This window comes from Zingiber officinale, chromosome 11B (genome assembly GCF_018446385.1).
Source record: "Zingiber officinale cultivar Zhangliang chromosome 11B, Zo_v1.1, whole genome shotgun sequence".
Lineage (NCBI taxonomy): Eukaryota > Viridiplantae > Streptophyta > Magnoliopsida > Zingiberales > Zingiberaceae > Zingiber > Zingiber officinale.
The window spans coordinates 87,464,654-87,484,991 of record NC_056007.1 but is presented as its reverse complement, the minus strand read 5'-3'; the positions used below and the strand labels follow the sequence as shown (position 1 = coordinate 87,484,991).

The window sequence follows — 20,338 nt, the reverse complement described above, 5'->3', positions numbered from 1 at the left end:
ATCTGTTACAGTAGTTTATGGATTCTCTAGCGTCACTATACGTCTGACTAATCTTACCTAAATAATTAATTTTTTGTTTATAAGGGTGACACTAGAAAATCCAAACAATTCGGATTTTCAAAGACCCAAATAATTTATATATTATTATATTACATACGCAACGCGTGTGCACAATCACACTAGTATAAATTAAATTTGAGAATGAGGCGGGGATGGGGCGGGGATGAGGATTTGATCCCCGTGGGTTTGGGTTCGAGGAATCTTCGAACCCGAAAAAATAAAAACGGGACAAGAATGGAAATGACAAATCCGCCCCCGCCCCATTGCCATTCCTAATCATGATCCTTATCTATTTAAACAAATTGATTAATATATTAAGAACTAACATCACCGAGAAAAAAAAAGTAAGAAACATAAATTACAGTAACAAATAATGGAGAGATACGATTACAAAGTCCCTGTTCCACGCACTTAGAGAATTGTTTTTTTTTTCGCTACAACAGGACAGACACATATTCGTAGGGAAAATTGTTTTCCCCTCTTTAATACTGATAGAGTGCATAATGGTAAGATGTAATTAAAGAGATGTGGTAGTCAGAAGTCAAGAGAATGTGACAATCATAAGTTAAGGGGACGTGACAGTCAAAAGTCAAGGGGACGTGACGGTCAGGAGTCAAGGGGACGTGACAGTCAGAGGTCGAGAAAATATATCACCCCACAAAGGGGTTGTAATTTTAAAAACCGTTACCCAGCTAACACTCGGTCGGGAGGCTCGTGTCTGGAATTCAGACAGGTTACTCGGCGCGAGAGGCTCAGGTCGGGAATTCAGATAGGTTACTCGGACGAGGGGCCCAGGTCAGGAGTTCAAAAATGATGTTCAGACGAGGGGCCCAAGTCAGGAGTTCGGAAAGGATGTTCGGTCTGGATGCCCAGGTATGGAATTCAGACAGTTTACTCGGGCAAGAGGCCCAGGTCAAGAATTCAGATAGGTTACTCGGGTGAGAGGCCCAGGTTGGGAATTCAGACAGGTTACTCGGATGAGGGGTCCAAGTCAGGAGTTCAGAAAGGATGTTAGGTCGTGATGCCCAGGTATGGAATTCAGACAGGTTACTCGGGCGAGAGGCCCAGGTCGGTAATTCAAACAGGTTACTCGGGCGAGAAGCCCAGGTCGATAATTTAGACAGGTTGACCGGTCGGGATGCTCAGGTCGAGAAGTCAGACTAGTAGCACAATGAACAAGGAAGAAGGAGAAAGAACCATCTCTACCGGTCGGGTTTTCTCATAGCAAACTTATATATAAGAACATGATGTGTCTGGTCGGGATATAACGGACTACTCAGATGCACCCCGGTCAGAATCGTCGAGTGCTGGTTGTCAGGAATTCTCTTGTTTATGCCCGGTCAACGAAAACGACAATAGAGTTCGAGAATCGTAACCACCTATCAAAAAATATCTGTTGTGTGTCAGGGTATATTCCAACGGTCTGTGACCAGCTGGTAACAGAACCTTCCTCCGATTTATAAGAGGATATCAAGTGTCACCAATCGCCAGACATGGTCTGACACCCGACATTCATTGACACTTGCTAGAAGCCCTAAGTACACATGGTCATATAAAAAGGGGCGTCCTCTCCCTAGTGCAGGTACACACACTCACTTTTTCGCATCTGTCTTCTACTTTCTGCATTTTTACCGCTCTTTTAGGGAAAATACCTGACTTGAGCGTCGGAGGACCTGCTCCGGGGACTTTGCCCCTGTTTCTTGGTCCCTAACGCGGAGGGGGTTCGTCTGAGTGTACGCAGGGAACTATCGCTTCGTCATCCTAGTCACCGCCCCTCGTCAGCAGCCCGAGGAACCCACTCGTGAAGTACTGTACTCGTAGGAAGTCTCCATCGCCTTCCATCAACGCTAACAACAGCGCAGCCGACCTCTCCATCTGGCTCAGATTCCGGACGCGATCAATTTGGCGCCGTCTGTGGGAACACATTACCTGTTCTGGAACGTGAAGATGGACGAGACTGGCAAAATCAACGTGACCATGACCGCCGGAGAATACGAGCTATTCAAAGAAGCCAAAAGGTGTGCAGCTTCAGCAGAACAAACCACCGTTTCTCGACCGCACAAGATGCCTGAAGTTTCCAAAGATCCAACAAATATTTCCGATCGAGGATCTAAAAGAAAGTAGCTCGAGGAGTTTCCCCCGGCCTTCTACAGGGAAACCGGTCTTGATTTTTATCAGCGGGACCCTGGGTGCTACAATTAAAAGAAAGAGCAACCACAAGTTGCCATGGCCAAGAGTTCCCCGCCTAGGAACTCTAGGAAAGGAAAAGTCATGATCCTCAGGGAAGAGCTTAGGATAGAACCTGAAGAGTAAATGCTCTTCTCCCTAAGAGTACTAGTAGAGAAGCATGATGGCTTCTTAGATTGACATAGACGGATTCAGTTTATTTTGAGATATTTTACTTAGGTTAGAAATTTACTTTAAAATTTGTTAGAGTAACTACGAAGGTAGATACCAACTTGAATGAATCAATGAGCATCTGTAATTTATGTCTATTTTTTATTAAAGTTAAATGAACGTCCGTATGTATCCTTTTAGAATGATATATCTAAAATAATTTTAATTATTTGATAATTCAGTTATTAGAAGTTAGCAACTCGTTTTTATAATTAACTAGTCACTAGTCTTTACAATACATTATCTAATTATTCGACCATCTAAAAACTAGATTGTTAGCTTCCATAATTATAGAAATTAGATATTAACTTCTATAATGTGTAATAGTTAGACTGCTAGTTACTATATGTTATAACTTTTATAATTGTAGAAGTTAGTAGTTAGTTTCTATAATGATGATTTTATATTATTTTAATTTTCTAAATAATAATCTAATTAAACAACATTCTAATGAGTACATTAAATGATGAGATTTCATGATAATTATTATGATCTTTTAAATAAATATAATTTAATCATGATTAAATACGTAAAAATTAGCATGTAATTTTTATAACATGTAATATCCATTAGTTAGCTTTTAAAAAAAGCTAGTAGCTAATTTTAAAGTAGTATTGAATGCAATGGTATTTTTAAGATAAGGGGTACTTATGTGAGAAAAAGAGTGCCAACACGGTATTTCTATTAATTTGGTGATTTGTGATTTTTACCCGATCATTATCCTTATCTATTTAAACAAATTGATTATTATATTAAGTAAGAAACATAAATTATAGTAACAAATAATGGAGAGTGATACAGTGATGGAGAGTCAGAGAGATGCCTATAGGTCAACTATTAGGGTGGAGGTCAAAATTAAAATGATCAATATCCGAATATAAAATGGTCAAATAGAAGATAATTACAATGATGAATCGAGCGGTTCGGTCCTGACCAGCAAGAGATGGGTCTGAGCTGACTCCCATTCCGACATGGGACGATACACAAGATAGTTGACGCTCAATACAGAGAAGTAAGATGTCTAGGGAGACCGTGTAACTGATCTAAATGGGAGAGGTCGACAAAGCGGAGGAGTCCTGGCCGAGCGGTTACTCCGCTCGGCCTAACAGTGGGACCTGACCATAGACGGAGTGGAGTCCCGGTCGGGCAGCTACCCCGCTCGGCCAAGTAACGGGATCACTGTAATATCTCTCGACATTTTTTTAGGAGATAGTGCCGCTGACACAAGGCATGATTGATAGTCTGATCGTACGTAGAAGTTTCTACTGTTGCGTCAAAGATATACATGTCCTGTTAAAATATGGTGTTAGAGGTACTTTCCTGATAAGACCCTTTCATGGGAACATGGAAGACCACGCTCATATCTCGAGAAACGTACATATTATCCACCATGACTCTATATAAAGAGAATTCATCATCGACGGAAATATATATTATTCTAGAGTTCTACTGTTACTCCACTTTTCTCCACATTCTGATAACTAATTTGAATATCAAAGTGCCAACATTGAGATCCCTTTCCTGATCCGATACAGACATTGTTTATTTTACAGAACAGTGTAAAGCCCCCGTCCGATCAATAAAATTGTCACATCTCAATTTTCCAGCTCTACATTTTCAGACATGATGCAATTACAAATTTCCTGTTCCATGCACTTACAAAATTATTTTTCTTTTCCCACTACAACAGGACGGACACATATTCATAGGGAAAATTGATTTCCCCTCTTTAATACCTTTACAATTGATTATAAATCGTAATCTAAAAATAGACCGTCAAAGATATTTGAGATTAGCATAATCATTAATCTATTTTTTCAATAAATTTTTTTTTCAGCCTCTACAAAACAGCAGGAGAGAAAGCAAAAGAGGAATGGTGTTGTCGACTTGTTGTGACTCATTATTAACAGACACACTGTTCTCATTTGTCATTCTCTTGCCTCTTCACGGGATTACCTCTCTCTTTCTCCGGTTTAAGAAGTCTCATTCGAGTCGAACCCAAACGAACCAGGATTTGGAGTTCCCTGAAAATATCTAAAATTTCTATTATAGATTTAAGTTTGGAGATTATTCAAATCCTCACAATTAAATTAGGACAGATATGAGTACATCAATCTTGATGATGATGATGGTTTTTTGATATTTTATATTTATTAGATAATGAATTATTAAAGTTATTATATATAATTTAATTAATATTATTATATATCATTCGTTTTTGGTATTAATATATTTATGAAAGTAGTTGAATTTTTTTTTCTAGAATCAAGGATTGGGTGAGGATAAAAAAAAACATAATTAAGGGATGGAAATGAAAATAAGGATGGGATGACAATTCCGCTCCCTCCCATCCCATTGCCACCTATCCGTACTCTCTTCATGCCACGGCCACTTATATTTCAATTTTCTTTCCGTAAAAAAATCAATCTGTTGCGAGCAAATAAAAATAAATAAAAAAATTATTATTTCCTCCTGTGCAAATAGACTGTCCAAGCAACCCCAGGGTGAAAAAAAGAATTTAGCGTCGAACGTAGATGGAGCAGATTTCGAAAAGGTTAAAATAGCAACTTGCTGATAGCGACCGGACGTAGACCGTGTTGTGTGGACCTACATAAGCGTGCGAGTGTCGTTCTTGTAGATCACCAAATCATTGTGCCACGCCCCAGAGCTCATCCATTGGGGTGGGCTTGGACCTGACAACGTGTCAGGTCCGAATCTGACCCAATGATCGCCTATCCATTCACCCCGATTCACCCGATTGACATCGCCTTCGATCTGGCATCGTGCGCTTGGCATCCCTCATCCGCTCAATTTGCTCAGCATCCCATGTGTCGCTCGGTCGGCTATCATTTTACATGTCACTCACTTAACGTTTTGCCGCTTGCTCGGTATCGGTCCGGTTGTCGACTTGGTATTATTTCTCGTAGTTCGCTCGGCATCACTACCATCTCGCGCGCGATGCTCTCTCGGTTACTCAGTTCGTATTTTTCGGTTGCCTGATTGGTATCTTCTCAGCTCGATCACCCGTCTTTCTACTCGAACAACATTATCTCTGTTGCCTGGATGACACTCTTTCGGTCGCTCGCTTGGCATCTTCACAGCCACTTGATCAATATTACTTGACTGTTTGCTCGATCGCGCCCGATCGCTCTGCTTAGTATTGCTCGACAGTCTGCTCGATATCACTCGGTCCCACTCGACATTCGCCCGATCCCTTGCTTGGCTCGACATTGTTTTTTTTCGCTCAGTTGACACTTGTTTTTCATTTAATCGCCCAATCACCCTGTGTAGCATTGCTCAACAGTCTGCTCGATATCGCTCGATTTCCTGCCCCGCACATCAGTACATCTTTAAAGGTAAGACGAGCCTAGTGATCTGATTATGTTTTACATCAGGCTTGGTCTAGTCAGTCGGACTTGCACCTCCTTCGACTAGACTTGAAGGGGAAGTTTGTGATACGACGATGAGATAAGAGGGAAGGGTATTTTAGACATTTGAGATCAATTAGGTTTTGATTTCAAGTGGGGGCAGGTTCGTGTGGGAAGGGGACCACCGCCAACAGGAACAAGGATGCCTTTCTTCCTCCTTCCCACGCTCCTCGCCGACGCCGACGTCGGCCGCTACCTCTTCTCCTCTCTGTCCTCTTCCTCGCAACGCCACCCTCGAACAGATCGATCGCCGCTCACCTTCTCCCTCCAGCGGCCATCGCCGCCGCGTGCAGCGACCTTTGCCGCTGCCGAGTCCAGCGACCACCGCCGCCGCGTCCAGCGGCCTTTGTCGCTGAGTCCAACGACCACCTATGTCGCGTCTAACGGCCACCACCGTTGCGTCCAACAGCCTTTATCGTCGCCGAGTCCAGCGGCCACCACCGCCGCGTTCAGCGTCCTTTGCCGCCGAGTCCAGCGGCCACCTCTGCCGCGTCTAGCAGCCTTTGTCGGCGCCGAGTCTAGCGACCATCACCGCCGCGTCCAGCGGCCTTTGCCGCCGAGTCCAGCAGTCACCTCTGCTGCTTCCAGTAGCCTCTGCCGCTGCCGAGTCCAGCAGTCACCGCGGCCACTTCTAGTGGCCGCTGCCACCCCCGATGCCACTTACAGCGACAGTCACTAGCCGATCCACGACCACCACTAATTTCACAGCTGTTGTCATCCTCCGATTTTGTACTGGGCTGGCTTGCGAGCCACCGTTGTTTTTCGGCCTACGAGCCGTTGTGGTGTGTTCGACCTGCGTGCCGATATTATATCCCGGCCTGTGTGCCTACAACATCTCTTGGTCGGCTTGCCGCTAATATCTCTTGGTCGGCCTGTTGTTTGCCGGATTCAAGTTACACTCGGCTCCCGGCGGGCAGATTTAGCTCCGCAACTGACACATTCATCTATCCTTCAGGGTCGTGACGACTCGATCAGCAGCGCAACCAACTCACTGATCCATCCGAGGGCGCACCTGGGGCCAGGGTACATCATTATACTCATCTTGTATTTATTTTATTGTTCTATTGTTATTCGACTGCTTATATATTCACGGGACCCGCCTTGAGCACCGGGGTACCAGGGACCGGGGCAACTCGGTCGCTGGCTGCAGGTACTGTTGACTGGAAGTTTTCCTATAACTTTGTCAACGTAGAAGATAGCTCACCATCCAGGTCATGGAGACGTAATCAACAATCCAGACACGTCATTCTGACAACCCGTCTTCTCAAATTCCCGACAGGAACAACATCTAATTTCTACAATGTATAGAAACTAGTCGCTGGTCCCTATAATACATTATCTAATTATTTGATCATTTGATCATGTAAAAATTAGATTGTTAGCTTCTATAATTATAGAAATTAGATGTTAATTTCTACACCAACGTGTAATAGTTAGGTTGCTAGTTGCTAGTTGCTACTTGTTATAGTTTTTACCATTATAGAAGCTAGTAGTTAGTTTCTTCAATGATGATTTTATATTATTTTAATTCTTTGAATGATAACCTAGTTAAATAACATTCTAATGAGTGAACTAAATGAAATTTCATGACACTTATTATATTTTAAATAAAGATAATTTAATCATGATTAAATATGTAAAAACTAGCACATAACTTTTATAACATGTAATACCCATTAGTTAACTTTTACATGTTGTAGGAGCTACTGACTAATTTTTAAAGTAATATTGAATGCAAAGGTATTTTTTAAGATAAGGGGTACTTATGTTTTAAAAGAGTGCTTATGTGAGAAAAAGAGTGTCTACGTGATAGCATTGTGATTTTATCCGATCACGATCCTTATCTATTTAAAAAAATTGATTAATATATTAAGAGCTAACATCATCAGAAAAAAAAGTAAGAAACATAGATTACACTAACAAATAATGGAGAGATACGATTACAAAGTCTCTGTTCCACGCACTTAGAGAATTGTTCTGTTTTTGCTACAACAGGACAGACACATATTCGGAGGGAAAATTGTTTTCCCCTCTTTAATACCTTTACAATTCATTATAAATCGTAATCTAAAAATAGACTGTAAAAGATATTTGAGATTAACATAATCATTAATTGTTTTCCACGCATTAATTTTTTTTTCCAATAATTTTTTTTCCAAGAGAGAAAGCAAAAGAGGCATGTCCTGTTAAAAGACGTGTTGTTGAGACTCATTATTAACAGACACACTGCTCTCATTTGTCATTCTCTTGCCTCTTCACGGGATTACCTCTCTCTTTCTCCGGTTTAACAAGTCTCATTCGAGTCGAACCCAAACGAACCAGGATTTGGAGTTCCCTGAAAATATCTAAAATTTCTATTATAGATTTAGGTTTGGAGATTATTCAAATCCTCACAATTAAATTAGGACAGATATGAGTATGCTATTTCTATCATTCTGCATCAATAATGATGATGATGATGATTTTTTAATATTTTATATTTATTAGATAATGAATTATTATAGTTATTATATATAATTTAATTAATATTAGTATATATCATTGGATTTTGGTATTAATATATTTATAAAAGTAGTTGAATTTTATTTTTTTCTAGAATCAAGGATTGGGTGAGGATAAAAACGAAAATATAATTAAGGGATGGAAATGAAAATAAGGATGGGATGACAATTCCGCTCCCTCCCATCCCTTGCCACCTATCTGTACTCTCTTCATGCCACGGCAACTTATATTTCAATTTTCATTCCGTAAAAAAATCAATCTGTTGCGAGCAAATAAAAATAAATAAAAAAATTATTATTTCCTCCTGTGCAAATAGATTGTCCAAGCAACCCCAGGGTGAAAAAAGAATTTAGCGTCGAACGTAGATGGAGCTGATTTCGAAAAGGTTAAAATAGCAACTTGCTGATAGCGACCGGACGTAGACCGTGTTGTGTGGGCCTACATAGGCGTGCGAGTGTGGTTCTTATAGATCACCAAATCATTGTGCCACGCCCCAGAGCTCATCCATTGGGGCGGGCTTAGACCTGACAACGTGTCAGGTCCGAATCTGACCCAATGATCGATTATCCATTAACCCCGATTAAAGATTGAAATCGCAATCGATCTGGTATCATCTTTAATTAGCATATGAGCTACAGATGATTTTGATGTAAAATTTAGCAAAGGGCTTTTGTGTCAGAAAAGCCAGCGCACACCGGTTTATCCGGGGGGTCCTTTGCTTCGTGCCGTGGGATGCCACCAACCTTAACGTTACAAAAGCAATACGTATAGCTTTGTATGGAGGAGGAGCACACTGCGCGCCTGCACTGCACTGATTAGTGTGGTCCGAGAGGTTGAGAGCGATGTACTTAAATTTCTGGTTCCCCACCCTCCATAGGCCTCCGCTGGCTGCCCCACCACGTGAGCCTCTGTGCTCGGGGACCAGCACGACTGTAGTTACTTGGAGGAATAATTTAATGTACCTGAAATCTTGCCAAAGAAGTTATTTCTGAGCTCAGGCCTTAGAGCATATTTGATTAGTTTTTTTTTTATTATTATTTTCAGTAATTCCATGATCAGCATAATTGTTAAAGTTGGAGAATTTTCAGTACACGATCTGTTAACCTTATCGACAGCAGCGTGGTAGATGCAGACAGCAGCGCGCAGCGGTGGCTTGGCTCTAACCACTGCAAGGAGGAATCATGCGTCAAGCGATGTAAAGTTTTCCACTTGGAAGCTGCTTTTGCGATGGGCTTTTCTTCCAAAATCCCTTTTTTTTTTCCGTGGTTGTCTCGACGAGGAGGTCGCACGCCACATGGGGGCGGCCCAGCGTGTTAAAATCCCAACCATGCCGACCAATTAGAGCAGTAGTCTTATCCTCGCACAGGCAGATCCACAGCTGAGCCTGAGCTGGTCCCTCTCGCCCAGTAGCAGCAGCGCAGGAGCAGGACAGCAGCAGAGGGTGAGTGAGTGCGAGAGACGTGATTCATCCACGTCCAAACAATTCTGTGAGGAGAGGGGCCAACGAGAGAGAACTCTACGAGTTTTGCTGTGCACTGTAAAGCAGAGGGTGGGCGGATGGAGGCGGGCGTCGAGCAAAATAATAATGCACACAGCACCCGGGGAAAGCAGAAGGGCTCCTACGTCTTGTCGCCTGATGTAGCATAGAGAGAGAGAGGGGAAAGGAGAAACTTTTAATGCGAAAAATGAGATGAGTAAATGCATAAGAGGTCGCTCTCGCGGCAGCGGAGCAGAACAGGGCAGTGAAGCCGAATAAAAGCGCCCCCCGGCAGCGCTGCTGCTGCTGCCATCCCAATCTCTGGCCTGACCCCCCTCTGCCGCAGCTGCCTGCAATATCAGCACAGTTCCACCGATAAAAGCGAGGAGAAAGGGAAGACCTCCTGATGGGAGCCCTCCGCCCTCTTCGCTCACACTCACTGTTTCCCATCTGATTCAGGCATTGGCTCGGAGCCAGTGTACAGGGGCAGCGGCATCCAGCCGTTAACGCAGCGCAAACAGGAAGCAGTCCTACACCGGGAGAAGATGGATTAAAGATGGCGAGAGGAGAGAGAGAGTTACGGGGGGAGTACGGTGGGGGCATGGTTGGGGGAGTCGCTTTTGACTCGTTTCCTTTTGGCAAAGCTTATGTATGTATGTTTAGGGAGCCCCGAGGAAGAGGGGGAGTAGGAGGAAAGTGTGAGAAAGAAAAGCTAAAGTTTTTGGTCTTTTAGCATTTATGCTATCTGCTACTTCTGCGGCTTGCTGTTCGTTTGCTCTGTGCTGCTGCGCCTGTTCGTCTATCGACTTCAACGCTCGTCTTCTTCAAGCCTTAGGTACACCACGCACGAGCCTTTCATCCACCCCCATCATGCGTCTCTACATCATTCCTATGTCCTCGCTGCTCCCTCCGTAATCCGCATCGCACTCGGGTCCTTTTACCTTCCACTGTCCCTCGTTTGCACAGTTTGGTTCTCGCTTTTTGTTTCACTCAGCATGGGCATCGATCTGAATACTATAGAGGAGGAGGAGGAAGAGGAGCCTGAGCACTCGACCGGGCTGGGTGCTTCGACTGTGGTTGCGCCGGACGGGCTTCAGGCGGTGTCGGTGTGCCTTGAGCTCTGGCACGCGTGCGCGGGGCCTCGGATATGGCTGCCTAAAAGGGGGAGCTTGGTGATGTACTTGCCACAGGGACATCTGGAGCACCTGGGGTTCAGTAGCGCTGATTGCGACGGTGGGAGACGAGGAGCCTGCCGCTTCGATGTGCCGCCTCATGTGTTCTGCCGTGTGGTCGATGTTAATCTCCATGTTTGCCCTACAGCCCTCTGCTTTCTGTTCTAGGGTTTAAAAGATGAGTTTTTTTTTGGGTTGCACTATACCTCTATACCTTGTGCGCAGGCTGATGCGGGTACAGACGAAGTTTACGCCCGGCTCTCTCTTGTCCCCGAAAGCGAGGTTAGTCTCCTCATGCCTGTTTGGACACTGTTTTTGTAAGTGTAGCATCATCGTTTTGCTTTCAGTTTCGATGTTGGTTAGCCAATTTCGTCTCAGGAATTGAAAGGAGGAGTGAACAAGGGCGGGAATGAAGGAGAAGAGGATACTGAATCCGTGAGCAGGTCATCCAAACCCCATATGTTCTGCAAGACACTGACTGCCTCTGACACCAGTACCCATGGTGGATTCTCTGTCCCTCGTCGAGCCGCTGAGGACTGTTTTCCTCCGCTGGTAATTAGACATCTTGAATTTATTCCATTTTTAGTTTCTTGGTGTTTGCTTCCATCCTCCACTGTAATTAGACATATTGAATTTGATCTCTTTTTGGTTTCTCGGTTGAATGTCTTTATTTAGAGTCCTAACTTTCTAATATAGTGCTTTCTGCTGTGTCTACCTGTTGATATGAAAAACTATTACATCAACCTTATGACTTTGCTGCCCCTACTCTTCAAAATAGGACTACAATCAGCAGCGACCTTCGCAGGAGCTTACTGCCAAAGATTTGCATGGAACAGAGTGGCGGTTTCGCCATATCTACAGAGGTATCATGGCCAATTCACTACACCATAAGTAATATTTAATGACATACTTATTTATCCCTAAATCCTACTTGTTTGAGACATACTATTCCCCAAAAAAAAAGTAATAATAAAAGAAAGAAAGACATGCTTATTTGTCTCTAAAGCCTATAAAAATAAAAATGCCTCTAAATCCATAAAGACAAATTTAAAAAATGTGCCTCTAAAAGCTAGCACTCCCTAGAAGTATTCAGTGCACCTTTATCTTAAGAATTAGTTTGCATTAATTGTAATATCAGTAACACATCAGGTATTTGATTTTAGATTTTTTAGTGAGTCATCAAGTTTTAACTTCGACATTATATGACATGCTGAAGGTTGCTTCACATATTTAAAATTTAGGCCAACCACGTAGACACCTTCTTACAACTGGATGGAGTGCTTTTGTCAATAGGAAGAAGCTCATTTCAGGGGATGCAGTCCTCTTCCTTCGGTAGTTATTATCAGAATATTGCAATTTTATGAACATGTACCCGATCCTACTTTATAGAACTGAATTTTCTTTTTTTCCTTTTAATGCTTATAGAGGTGATGATGGTGTGCTCAGATTGGGTGTTAGGAGAGCAGCTCAGTCCAAAGGCAGTATTCCAGTTCCAGAGCAACAAAATTATGATGCTGCATTAGCTACATTGGCTGCTGTTGCTAGTGCTGTATCTATGAAAAAAGTTTTTCATATAAATTATAACCCAAGGTAACTTAGGTTGACAGTGGAATTATATTTTCTGCAATTTTTTACTCATGCATGAACAACAGGACATGCTAAAAGCTTTTTACCATGAAAATGTGATACACAAGAAACGTGCATATGCATATAATTTCATAGGTTGGAGTGAGGTGCAAATATAACATGAAATATTCATGCACTGAAGCATTGTACTTTAAATTATACAATTAAAAGCCACTCATGCCATGTTGGTTTGTGTTGTGATTGCTGAATAGAGCTATGATCTAGTATTAATATTTTTGTTTTTTCTAAAGCTTGGTTACTTTTGTAGCATTTCAATTCAGTCCCACATTGATTGAGATATTTTATAACATTTAGATTAGTCTACTATCATTAAGTTGATTTTGAGTAATTTGGATCATTGTTTAGCCTTATCTACTACATTTTTTCTTATTGAGTGGGACATGACAAATGATGCTTACGACAACATCCAATATAACTACCTGACCTAGGTTGTGTTTGGCATGATGCAAATGACCTATGCTATGCTATTGCCAACCACATACCAATTGATCCTGATCCACGGGCTCGAACCGGCTTGAAGTCATATTTGCTTCTTTAGTTATAAATTTATATTAATTATTATAAATATTAAATATTATAATAAAATTCTAATATTATGTTTTAGATTTGTCTTCTTCTAAATTTCATTTTTCTAGAAGAGTTTTTATTTTTTTTAACTAAACTGGGCCTATAGGGGTAGACTCAGGTAGCATGGGTCCAAGGTGAATGGGCTTGGGCTTGGGCTTGATCCGAATGGGGTTAAATGGACAAAGAGGTGGTGAGTGACATGACATGCCTTTTCTTGTGCCACTCTAGAGATGACATGGAAATAGAACAAGTCCATCGGACTCGTGCGTAGACTTGACTCATTGACACCACTAAGTGAGAAGGAAGAAAGTTGTTGCGCTTGGGCTTGGGCCGAAGCGGAGATAGATGGACAAAGAGGTTGTGCTTGCCCGTTTTGTCTATATCGTTGAACTGGACACGACATGGAAATAAAATGGGCCTATTGGATCTGTGCATACATACGACCCTCTGACACCTTTTTAAGTGAGACTAAAGGAAACACTAGTGAAAATGTTTCCCCAATGTGTACGCATTGCTTCAACATGGTTTGGGGAAAAGCAATAGGTGCATCATTTTGTCTTGAAAATTTTGTCAAAATAATGCTCAGTTTTCTTTAAAGTTGTTAAATTATTATTATTTTTTAAATAACCAAATTTATAAATTTAAATTTTCCTCCCTCTTTCTTTCCTTGTAAGGAATCAAAATCTATTTTTTCCCTATATCCTTTCTTTTCCTAGCTATTTGTCTTCTTTCCCTATATCCTTATATTAGTATTCATCCAGTGTTTGTGTATTATGGCAAGGGTACTTTTGAATGTGTTTTAAAGATAATTACCATTGTTAATCACTGTTTGATGGTAGAAATGTGTAATTTATATAACCAAAATGACAAAGGATATCTCAATCCCATAGCTAGTACTGTTTTTTTTTACTTTTCTTTTAAGAATCATCCAATGTTTTTATCTCATCTAACTTCATTTATGTGTATGCAGTTTGCATTTGCATTTGCATTTTGATTCATATTTTTGTGTCTCCAAATACACTCTCTTTTTCTGTTTTGATATTGAAAATGTTAAATACTAATGGTAGTGAACCAAGGTTTCTAAAGTTAAATTTATATATCACAGGGCATGCATGTCGGAGTTTGTAATTCCATATTGGAAATTCATAAAAAGCTTGGATAGTTCCCTTTGTGTAGGAATGAGTTTTAAAATGCTTTATGAAAATGATGATGCCTCAGAAAGAAGGTTTGATGCACAACTCTCCAATTATAGTCGAATGATAAATTGATTGTTTTGAAAATCTATCCTTTTCTTCTACAGACCTATAGGGCTGATAACTGGAATCAGCGACATTGACCCTCAAAGATGGCCTGGTTCAAAGTGGAAATGTCTGTCGGTATGCTCATGCACATTTTATGTTTCTTCTGATAGTAGAAAGTTCTCTCATACTCTGATTTCAACTATTTATATTATTTTGTATTTTTGTAAATTATACTGTGAGTATAGTAATTTATATGTTCCCAATGAAATGTGGGTGCAACTGTGCAAGGTCTCATATTGCAAGAAATTAGTTAAGGATGTCAATGAGCTTCCTCATGGTCATAAAAAGCATGAACTTAGGCCTTTCTTGTAGCTTCTCAATGAGTCTACAGGAAAAAGTATCCAAGTTACACTAGACCAGATTAGTTTCCAAATCACCTGCTCACATGGGGAGGAGTGTTAATGTATAAGCATACATGAGTCATTTCCTTGTAATTTGTAATTTAATCTTTTGAAATGTGCAGTCTCCCAGTAAGACTTCTATAGCTTTTAACTAAATATCTTTTAATAATCTATATTTTCAAATGTTAAATTTAATACTCAACAATTCCCTAGTTGATTGTAGAAATGAAATGAATTTCTTTTGTCACTATCGTCACATCTTGCAGCTATTGGTTCAAACTAACTTAATCCTACCTCCTTTATCTAGTGTTACAACTTACAATATTAAAAATTCACAGATCGCTAATTTTATAGAACTCAGTTTCCCTTGTGCTAAATGGCCATCTACACTTGATATTATATGTAGTTTTTTTTCTTTGTAAACTTATGTGAAAGTTTAATATTTTACAATAAGGTAAAATACAATCAAGATAATTTATTATTTGTTGAGCACCTTCATTACTTTAGAAGTAATACATACATAGTATTATGCAATAAACTAATCAAATTATACATTTATGTCATTAGCGCGGACCACTAACCAAATCCTTAACCCCGTTATTGCATCATTGAATTTACAAAAACATGATCTAGGTGGTGGGTTGGTTCTTAAAATTATGTTGTCAGTTGACTCACTTCCCCCACAGATTTCTACAAGTCCCCAATGCATCCTTCCCACAACAAAATTTGGTTGTTGCTTTCCTCATGTATAATTCTTGTAAACTCCTATTTGAAACACACTGTTGATATCAATTTGACAGTGGCATATACCGCAAAGTGTCACAAGATCATCATTAGAATCTGTTTTCTGTTTCAGTCAAGACCATAGAGATGAGTGTAACCTTTGTCAATTATGTGTGCTTTTCAACATACCAATTTGGTCAGGCAAACCTTAATTTCATACACTTTACTAGAGAAAGAAATTCCTCCGGCCTGAGTCATAGAGTGATTACAATTTTACTAACTTGCTCCAGCAACCATGCATTGGAGATGCAGTAGGCTCGCTGTAGAAAATGCAATATGGGCTGACTGTTTGCTAGCAAAAATAATAAAGCAGTCTGTTTTGCTTGTGAGAACAAAAGGAGGATGTATTTTTCTCATGCATATCTACACTAGTTCAAAAAGTCTAAAGTGAGAAATTTATAGGCAACCATGAGGCAGAATTTTGTTTGACAAAATGAAAGGTGGCAACCAACTGAATAACTGACCCATAATGCTTCTTGGATTAGACCTAGGGAGAATCATTACTTGACACCTGTTGATATTACATTTTTTTTTCAATCTATAGATTCTTATCATCTTTATTTGGATTTGCATGATCCTGTACTTCTGTAAGCATTTGTGGATATCTATTTTATTTGTAGTACTTAAAAAGATGGTTGAAAGTTCACCTTCTCTTTATTGATCATCTTCATTTCATTCAATTGTTTATAATTCTGATTGAAAATGTGTTTACTCTTTGAAGGTTAACTGGGATGATGATGTAGATACTAAAAGACAAAATCGAATTTCTCCATGGGAAATTGAATCAACTGGTTCTATTATAGGCTCCAGTACCCTGTCGGCAACAGGTTTGAAGAAGGCGAAACTTTGTCTTCCCCCTGTCAATATGGATTATCCAATTCTGAGTAGGTGTTTCTTGTTCTGCGGAAGTTATGTTCTAAAGTACAAGAAAACATTTATTATGTTGTTTAAAATTTTCATCTCCAATTTCCTGTAGATGGAAATGGGTGTCTGGATTTGAGGGAATTTGCAAACTTCCACAAGGTCTTGCAAGGTCAAGAATTGATGAGACTCAAAACTTCCAATGATTTTGGGTTAGATGCTCATATCGGAAATATTAAACATTCTGAAGTTATGGGTCATTCAAGTGATGCAAACGGATGCATAGCAAGTGAATCTGTTTCTGAAGGGAGGATCAGAATCCCACATGGAGGTTCTGATTTTTCCTTCAACTGCACAGGCTTTAGGGAACCGGCTGGGTTCCTAGCGGTCTTGCAAGGTCAAGAAGTTTTGTCGAAAATCCCACCATTTCTTGGAGCTCACTCAGATGCTCATGCTAGGAGTGGTGTGTATGGATTGCTCGATAGTGTTGAAACATCTCATGCTGGGAAAAATTTACCTTCCTCATCTGTGGGGAATGGTACAATAGTGCAACCATCTTTGCCATTAATTCAGGCATCTTCTCCATCATCAGTCCTAATGCTTCAAGAAGCAAGTTCAAAGTCTCCGCTACATCGGTCTATTCCTGGTCAAGACAGGCACGGTGGCAATCTGCTCTTTCCAAAGCCAGATGGTGCAGAAGCATTGCGTAAAAAAGAAGGAACCTTCGGATTCTGGCCTCCGACACTGGGTTATCATTTTGCCAATCCACAGTACAAGTTGGTCAAAATCCATGATCCTGTCATCGATGGTAAGTTGCACAAAGAAAAGGAGCCGGATGCCAGCCACAATGGCTGTAGGCTTTTTGGATTTCCTTTGGTCGAAAGGATTCCTGAACGAAATTTACTCGAGAAACCTCTGCCGGTCTCCCCAAGTTCAACCGCAGGGAATCTTGATGTTGGCTTCTCAGCTTCCCCAATGCCTGCTAAGCCTGCTGGGTGCAGTTGCATTGAAGCAAGTTCCCTGTATGCTTTATGTGCAGCTCCATTTTAGGATGGAAATTAGTAACTTGCACAAGAACGCCATTTATCTCCCAATGCTAGTGATGCTTTCAATAATGCATAAAAGGCGGCCGTATCTGTTTGTCCTGAAGATTTATCCATGAAGAAATCTTGAAATATTTATGCAATCCTTCAAGTGACAACCGTGATGCTGAGGAAATGATCTTTTGTTGGATGGTTATGAACTTGTGAATCATTTCAAAGGTGTTACAAATTATGACAACATAAACAGATGCTATGTCGCATCCTTATTATCACATTATGAATGCGCACTTCTCAGTACTCTTCTATTTACTTGTTTATTCCTATTCAGCTACTTCCTCTTCTTCTGATGTTTGTGTATGATCATACCGTGTGTTAAATTAATTTCTACCTTTGAGAGTTGCTGAATTGATTTTTTTTTTGTTTGAGTTTTATTAGCTTACTAATACTGAGTAATTCATGTGGTGATGTTCCTCTTTACAAACTCATGCTTCATCCTTTCATGAGCTTCCATATATTCAATCTTAAACTTGCGTCAGCATTCAGTGCCATTGATACGTTGTCTCAACCTGAAGCAAGGAAGGAAATTTAAACTGCAAAAGTAAACAAACATGATATCCAATCCAAATATTAGACTCCAAAAAGAGAGATCTCTAAAGTGCAAGAGTCAGTCCCTTGCAACAGCAAAAGTGCCCTTCCTTCACAAGCATAAAGCTTAAGTTTAGGCAGCCTTTACATCAATTACGTGAACCCTTAAATTCGTGTCGTCCAAGGTATTCAAGCTGAGCATCCCCTGCCATTTGGCTTGACTCATTATCTAGGCCGGGCAAGAATAGATTTTGCTAGCTCATGTTGAGTATGATCTAGATTCTAGAGCGTATTTGATTAAGTTGTATCGTCGATGTATTCATTCATTCATTCATCTGTTGCTTTAATTCCCAGATCTCCAACCTTTTCTCCACCTCTTGCGTGCTCGTCCAACATTCCCATTCTCCCCTCTTAAGTTTCCTCTTATTCTCCTTAAACTGATGCACCAAGGAAGCTCCTATCCTGTCCTGCTATATATTTTTATCAAGGACGGTAGATGATTCCTTTTTCACAGCTTAAGTAGTCACCTGTTAAACACTCTTCCCAAAGGCAGAAGAGATCGAGCCGAGTTATAATTATGAAGATGCGCGTGATCATTCTACTGGGATTATTTCTCTCCTGCTCCTCCGGTGATCAGTTTCAGCAATTTCCCCTTTCTTTTCTCAGTTAATTTGTACAATTTTTTACTTCTTAACCCATACAATATACATATAATGCTAATTCACTCTGCAGCACTACTTGCAAAAGAAACAGAAATGGATGTTGTCACACCGATAACCACAGTTCCAGTGATCAATCCTACTACGACGACAACCCCTGTCTACAATCCATTTCCGACGATATCATCTCCGGTCACTCCAACACAGATCACGAACCCGTTCTCGACACCGGCAATGATGACTCCGTCGGGGCAAAACTGGTGCGTGGCAAGCCAAACTGCGTCGCAGACGGCGCTGCAGGTGGCTCTGGACTACGCCTGTGGATATGGAGGGGCAGATTGTTCAGCCATTCAGAAAGGTGGGAGCTGCTTCGATCCTGATACCCTGCATGACCATGCTTCCTATGCGTTCAACGATTACTACCAGAGGAATCCGGTTCCTACCAGTTGCGATTTTGGAGGAACAGCTAGCATTGTCAATGCGGATCCGAGTGAGTAGTAGTGCATAAGATTGATTATAAGCTGCCAAATTATAGACCTATATTATCATCAATTGCGTTCCCTGTCTGAAACTTCAATCTCGCAGGTACTTCGACGTGCCATTATCCGTCGACCAGGTACGTCCCAATTGTAAACTCCATTGAGCTACTTAAAGAGTTCATTTTAAATTGTAAAAGGAGTTGACTTCCCTTGACAGCAGCACGAGCCCGTCGCCAGTCGTCAACACAACTTATCCTTCTCCCTCGACGTATCCTTCTCCATCGGGACCAGACGTTTATGGATCATCTGTTCCTCCATCTACGGAAGAAAGTGACTCCGCCTCGATCTTAAACAGCGTGCAACTTTGGATATCCCTGGTGTGTCTCCTGGTGCTGCTCGGCGATTTATCTGTCAGCAACTAGACGCGCGTTCAAGAGAGAAGTCTTCAGTGAGGTCCAAATTGATTAGGTTGATGGTGATTGCTTGGAGCAGCAACCACCATGCGGATTCCCACGCAAAAGATGCAGAATTAAGGAGAATTAAACCCCAAATTGAAGGGAATGAATGCACTTGAAAATTCTTATTCTGTAGAGTCAGCAAAGATGGGGAAGCAATTCCTTGCAAAGCCATCAACTTGTAGATTATGTTGCTTCGAAACCTACAGCAGTGCCAGGAAAACTTTTAGGACAATTTGTTTTATTCGGTCTAAAATACATACTCTAGTAGCTTTTGACACATTTACTCCAGCTCTTTGCCAACACTTGCATTTTAAGAAACACGTATTATTTCTTTATTTAAAAGATACATATTTGATCTCATCCGGATGTCGAATAGATGACTAGCCGATAAAAAAAATAGAAATGTTTATAGATAAGGACCTGAAGTTAGAAATGCGGATCTACGCATATCATAAAGAAAGTGAGAATCAAGAAGGGAGTCCCTGGCGTAAGCACACTGACACTTAAGTCAGATCCGTAGTCCTGAAGAAAAATAGAGAAAAAGATGAACAGTAGAATATTAGTATGGACGCATGTAA

At 40.9% G+C, this 20,338-nt stretch overlaps 2 protein-coding genes across 4 annotated transcripts; both read left to right on the top strand.

Annotated features, from left to right (window-relative positions):
* Positions 1 to 9,738: 9,738 nt before the first annotated feature.
* Positions 9,739 to 18,004, top strand: LOC122033717 (auxin response factor 15-like). 2 transcript variants are annotated; one of them, XM_042592869.1, is made up of 10 exons: positions 9,739 to 11,171; positions 11,262 to 11,318; positions 11,400 to 11,588; positions 11,815 to 11,899; positions 12,278 to 12,368; positions 12,462 to 12,626; positions 14,356 to 14,475; positions 14,551 to 14,626; positions 16,397 to 16,559; positions 16,652 to 18,004. In XM_042592869.1, exons 1-10 carry the CDS (start codon positions 10,860 to 10,862, stop codon positions 17,584 to 17,586), a joined length of 2,193 nt encoding a protein of 730 aa, XP_042448803.1. In that variant the 5' UTR covers positions 9,739 to 10,859; the 3' UTR covers positions 17,587 to 18,004. The 2 variants fall into 2 exon arrangements, with proteins under 2 accessions (XP_042448803.1, XP_042448804.1); XM_042592870.1 differs by having other exon boundaries at positions 9,742 to 11,171; positions 11,415 to 11,588.
* Positions 18,005 to 18,539: 535 nt separating this feature from the next.
* On the top strand, positions 18,540 to 20,056 carry LOC122033720 (PLASMODESMATA CALLOSE-BINDING PROTEIN 3-like). Of its 2 annotated transcripts, none has more exons than XM_042592874.1 (4): positions 18,540 to 18,793; positions 18,897 to 19,313; positions 19,409 to 19,439; positions 19,523 to 20,056. In XM_042592874.1, exons 1-4 carry the CDS (start codon positions 18,742 to 18,744, stop codon positions 19,722 to 19,724), a joined length of 702 nt encoding a protein of 233 aa, XP_042448808.1. In that variant the 5' UTR covers positions 18,540 to 18,741; the 3' UTR covers positions 19,725 to 20,056. The 2 variants fall into 2 exon arrangements, with proteins under 2 accessions (XP_042448808.1, XP_042448807.1); XM_042592873.1 differs by having other exon boundaries at positions 18,548 to 18,793; positions 19,520 to 20,056.
* Positions 20,057 to 20,338: the final 282 nt, after the last annotated feature.